The sequence below is a fragment of the Scophthalmus maximus genome, chromosome 12 (genome assembly GCF_022379125.1).
Source record: "Scophthalmus maximus strain ysfricsl-2021 chromosome 12, ASM2237912v1, whole genome shotgun sequence".
NCBI lineage: Eukaryota > Metazoa > Chordata > Actinopteri > Pleuronectiformes > Scophthalmidae > Scophthalmus > Scophthalmus maximus.
In genome coordinates, this window is record NC_061526.1 from 20,179,415 (window position 1) to 20,184,711 (window position 5,297).

The window sequence follows — 5,297 nt, forward strand, 5'->3', positions numbered from 1 at the left end:
CATTTTCTCCCCCGCTCCATTCTTCCTCAACCCCGTCTTTCAGAGAAGTATAGGACAACCCCCCTGGTCCGTTCTATCGGTTTGTCTCACTGTTTGTATACTGTAGAGACGCGGAGGGGGGGGGGGGGACAAAAACAATGTGCGGGTGCAAGGCTGAAAAGCAGAATACTAAAAGCAAAGACATATGGGATCAATTGGATCTGCTTCAACGCACCTTCCCCCCCTCACAGTGCCATGCCTTTGTTCAAAAGCAGCAGAGACGTGTTATGTAAGTCCTCTCTGGCCGCCTCATAACCTTTCTGTCAGATTTTCCAAGAGGTACAATCTGAATTTGGTCTCCGTCATAGCCGGCGTCTGGGTTAAATGGCTGCCAGAGATCGTTTTTCACATTTTTCCACACACTGCTTCTCCTTGCTCATTAAAGTTTTTCCATGCGCCATCTGCCCAACGCCAATGAAGGTGGACCTGCAAGCACTTTGTGCGGATTGTTGGGGGGGCAACAAATCCAAAGAAGTGCTCGATTTGTAAAGGTGAGGAAAGATGGCAGCGGTGGAGGAGACATGGACACTAGACATACATGATACATTATACAGAGTCCTGTTGCACCTGCTCTTGGTTAGTGAACACTCGTTTTTGGATGATGCTCCCCAGACATATATTATGTCTATATATCATTATACTGATGTCATCTTTAATTTATATGACAACTTGAATAACTCCAGGAAGGAGAAGCCTCCTCTCCCCCCCCCTCCCTTTTTCCCCTCTCTGTCTCTCCATCTACCTCTCTCTCTCTCTCTCTTTCTCTCCTCCCCCTCTCCTCTTCTTTCCCTCTGTGTTTTTCTCCAGAGACCTCCACTTTTTGAACGCCACACTGTTCTTACTTACTGGCCCTCCACCCCACACACAGGACAAGAGAGAAGCTCAGGTAAGCTTGCATGTGGAGGCAAGGCTTTGTGATTTCCTGTTTGATTATTCCTCTTTCTTCTCTGTTTTCCGGATGGGATAATCAGCTGTCACTTTTGGCTTTCGGGCATTGGGCTAGTGCTACAGCAGAGGAGGCTAGAATACCAGTGCACGGGACCACAAAAAAACAAAAAGATTTAATGGTTTGCATATTGAATTTAGAAAAACATCAGTGTTTTAGTCTAGATTTTACATGTTTATATGGATCTGGAGTCTGTTTCGTAGGTTTCGGTGACTTGAGTCTTTGGAAAATGATGTGTTCCACTTGGATCCAGTGTTCCTCCGCATTTTTCATGGATCTGGAACTCATCATTCGTGGTTTTGTATTGTCTGCATGGTTGCTTTTTGTACGGCCATGGTCTGGCTCTCTGTCCGCCTGCATTGTGTTTGCTTATGTTTTTTAATAAACCTAACAAAGACCAAAAATCCCTTTTTCCCCCCTGTTTCATATATAAAGAATATCTTTAAGAATTCTCCAGTATTTACTACCGTTTATATTACGTGAATTCTTGAAACATCTGCGTTGCATTTTTGCTCCCATTGGTGTTTAATGTAGAGATCTATCGAGATGATCGATGAAGTGCTGCTGTGGCTTGAAACAGATAACTGCATCTAGGAATCTATGACTCATTGGCGTCCACTCAGTTGACAAGAGCTCCTGAGTGATTATATACACTCACTCTGGAGAGTGGGTGTGGCAGTAGGTTGTGATTTGTGTTGGGAGGCAGGACTGACATCTTTTCTCTTTTTTTCATCCGTGATTTTAATTTTATATATATATATTTCTCTGTTTGTGATGAATACATGTTTGTTATTATTCCTGATGTGAACGACACCTCGAACTATAGCCGGGGTTTCAATAAATCAAGTGCATTTGTCTTTGTTCTGTTTTACGAGTAGGAGTTTACACTTTGTTGCCCTTGGCAAATACAACCTCTAACTTTTCTACCTTACTCCCTGCCTCCCCTTCCCCTTTTGTCTGTTGGATCCTCAGGAGCCATGTGTCCTCTACGTGTACCCCTATTGGCCATACTGGTCAGTATGGCCCTGTGCCAGTATTATGACTACGAAGACCAGCCTTCTTCTTCAATGCTCGGACCCTCAGGGCCCAACTGTAATCAAGAATGCGACTGCCCAATCAGCTTCCCCTCTGCCATGTATTGTGACAGCCGCAAGCTCAAGTCGGTTCCGGTAGTCCCAACAGGGATCAAGTACCTGTACCTCCAGAACAACCAGATTGATGAGATCAAGGCAGGGGTGTTTGATAACGTTACTGCTGAACTTCGCTGGCTTGTGCTTGACAACAACCAGATCACCAATGCTAAGATAGCAAAGGGAACTATCGACAAACTCACTGTCCTGGAGAAGCTTTTCTTCAGCAACAACGGCCTCACGGAGCCAGTCATCCCCCCCTCAAAGGCCCTCGATGAGCTGAAGATAATGCACAACAAGCTGTCCAAGTTCCCCTCTGGACTCTTGTCTGACAAAGAAAATTTGACCTCGGTCAACCTTCAGCACAATCATCTAACCTCTGATGCCATCTCGGGGGCATTCAAAGGCCCCAAGAAGCTGCTGTCCCTGGATGTGAGCCACAACAAGCTGAAGAAGCTCCCAGCCGGCGTCCCCAGTTCACTGGAAATCCTCTACGCTGACTACAACGACATTGACAGCGTCGGAACCGGGTACCTGAACAAGCTGCCCTCGCTGCAGTACCTGAGGATCTCCCACAACAAGCTGGTGGACTCTGGGCTGCCTGCCGGAGTTTTCAATGTGTCTTCGCTCGTGGAGCTGGACCTGTCTTTCAACAAGCTGCAGTCCATCCCTGAGATCAACCAGCAGCTGGAGCAACTCTACCTTCAGGCCAATGAGATCAACAGTGAGTGGCATTTTCAGACAAACTCCCCTCAATGTCAGTGTCTTGTTTGGTTAGTTTCTTGAAGGTGCCCCATGGAGTTTACAGGTGTCCCAGTGAAACAGAAGTTAGAGCTTTAACTTCAGTAATGGGTGGTGTTTTATGAACGGATCAGAACATGTGGGGACAGTTTATCTAAAGTGGGCATGACTAAGAAAAGAGTGCAAAATGGAGTCGTAAAGCATTTGCCAACATTGCTGTGCTACATGCCCGAGTTCAAGATGAGTTATCAACCCGAGGAACCACTTGGGGACAACTCACCATGGTACCTTTAATCCTCAGCATGAGGCGGTTGAAAGGTAAAATTATATATTTTAGTTTTTCTACCAGCCTCCATAACCTTTTCTCCATTTTTTGATTCCTTGCAGAGATTGACCTGTCAAGTTTCTGCAAGTTCGTTGATCCCATCAACTTTTCCCACCTGAAGCATCTGCGTCTGGACGCCAACAATGTCACACATAGCAACCTGCCCCCTGAGGCCTCCAACTGCCTGCGCCAAGCTTCAGATGTCATGTTCGAATAAGGACCTCCCTCACATCTATGACCTGTCCATGACCCCCTCCCTACTCTCGTGACACAGCTCATCCCAAAGCCTTGTGGGTTTGAATGTCATAATATCCCGCCGTTTAAATTACTGACATGTCCTTGAACTTCTGACATAGATATTATTCAAATCTGGGATATTGTACGTGTATCTTCAACGAACTAAAGCTGGGCAAATTTGGAAAAAATTTGAAAGAAAATTTGTATCATATCTTGCAAAATGTAAGCAAATAAGCTTCAAGCAAGTGTAACAAATATTTATGAAGAAAAATTCAAAATGTTGAAACAAACGTGAGTGAAAAAAGGTATAAAGCAATACAATTAAAATAAATATAAAAAGTAATACAAAAAAATACAAAAAGTTCTATGAATAGAAATTAATTCATATGCTTTGATTAAAAACACACACTTTAAACATTCCAAACTTGCATTTGATTATGTTGAAAAAAAGACAGGAGTAAGCAAGAGCTGAAGGTCTCCACTGTCTCATTTCGATTGTAGCGTCATTTTGTTTTCTGTCTTGTATGTTCCAGTGTTAAGCATGTAAAATATAATATGGGTACAGTAAATAATCCATTGCTGTGCAAAGGACCAGCTAATAAGGAATGCATACTCAGTGTGTAATGCCTATTTGAGGAAAATTGTAAAATAGCTAAGTATCTTAAATGATTTTATGAGGGAAAATACCAGTGTTGATTCCTCCCCCTGATGCCTCAATGCAAATTTGACATGATGGAAGAAACTTCTCTGTTCTTTCGAGGAATAACTAAAGCAGGATTTGAATATTTCTGCAGCCTTTGACGTTAGAACGTCGAATGAATGACTCGAGGCAAGACACTGGCATTATCCTCAAAATTACATACTTCTCTCACTGAATTTCTCTATGCTTTTTTCAGAAATCATGAATCAAATTGTCTCTTCGCTGACTTCGTTCCTAGCTGTCCACTCTCATGTTCATTTCTGATTTGTATACAACATTTGCATTACTTGCATGCATCCAATGGTACATTTCTTTGATAATAAACTACAGCTTTTGCAGTTACGGTTCTCTTATTGTTATGTTGTTGTGGTTGTTGTTGTTGTTGTTTGTTATAATTGATAAATGGTTGTTTTTTTAAATACAGTCAACTTGGCAGCAACCCCATGTTGATTGAATTTATGTTCTTGGAATACCATTTTTTGTTTAGGTTTGTCGTTTAATGATGATTTCTTGTGTGGCTTTTGACTCAGTAACTGCTCTTGGATTTACTGTGAGGAAACCAAACACAGTTGAATAAACGATGTTTCTGAAATATTTGTACGATATCACTTTTTAAACCTGCTGTAATCAACGCATGTGTGGAAACAAATTGTTAAAAATATATTATATGTGCTTTCTTTTTTTGGGCTTTTTATTATATTATATTATATCATGTTATCTTATACAGCCGTCTGTATTTAGCCACTAATATAGACAACTGTGGGGTTGCCAGATAGGAAAAAATGGCTGGTGTTATTAAAACTATTGGTTACTGTACACAGTATTAAGGGTTTTTTTGCAGATCGCATCAGTGACAATATAGTTGATTAACTTTTAGAAACTCCTGTCTTAAAAGTCTGATTTTGGAAAGGCTGAAGTAAAAGGAGCCAACAAACAAATGCAGTAGATGAAGCAGTTGACCTCAGTATCACATCATTGGTTGCAGACAGCTTTACCCTGTGGAGTGTGCCGTACTACTTTGGGTAGCTACCATCTTCCTCTCTGGTCTGTATCATTTGTGAGAAAGTCATAATATTTGCCTCTTATTTATTATCCAACGCCTGTCCGTGTGTTTTGGATACATTGTTCACTTTCATGGCCCAGCTGTTTTTGACGCTCCCTAAAATGTGGTCTTGATTT

General features: G+C 42.0%; 1 protein-coding gene across 1 annotated transcript; it reads left to right on the plus strand.

Annotated features, from left to right (window-relative positions):
- The first annotated feature begins 416 nt into the window (after positions 1–416).
- Positions 417–4,710, plus strand: lum (lumican). The gene is made up of 4 exons (XM_035618960.2): positions 417–530; positions 847–925; positions 1,958–2,839; positions 3,244–4,710. The coding sequence occupies exons 1-4, from the start codon at positions 432–434 to the stop codon at positions 3,396–3,398; spliced, it is 1,215 nt and encodes a 404-aa protein (XP_035474853.2). The 5' UTR covers positions 417–431; the 3' UTR covers positions 3,399–4,710.
- The last annotated feature ends 587 nt before the right edge of the window (positions 4,711–5,297 follow it).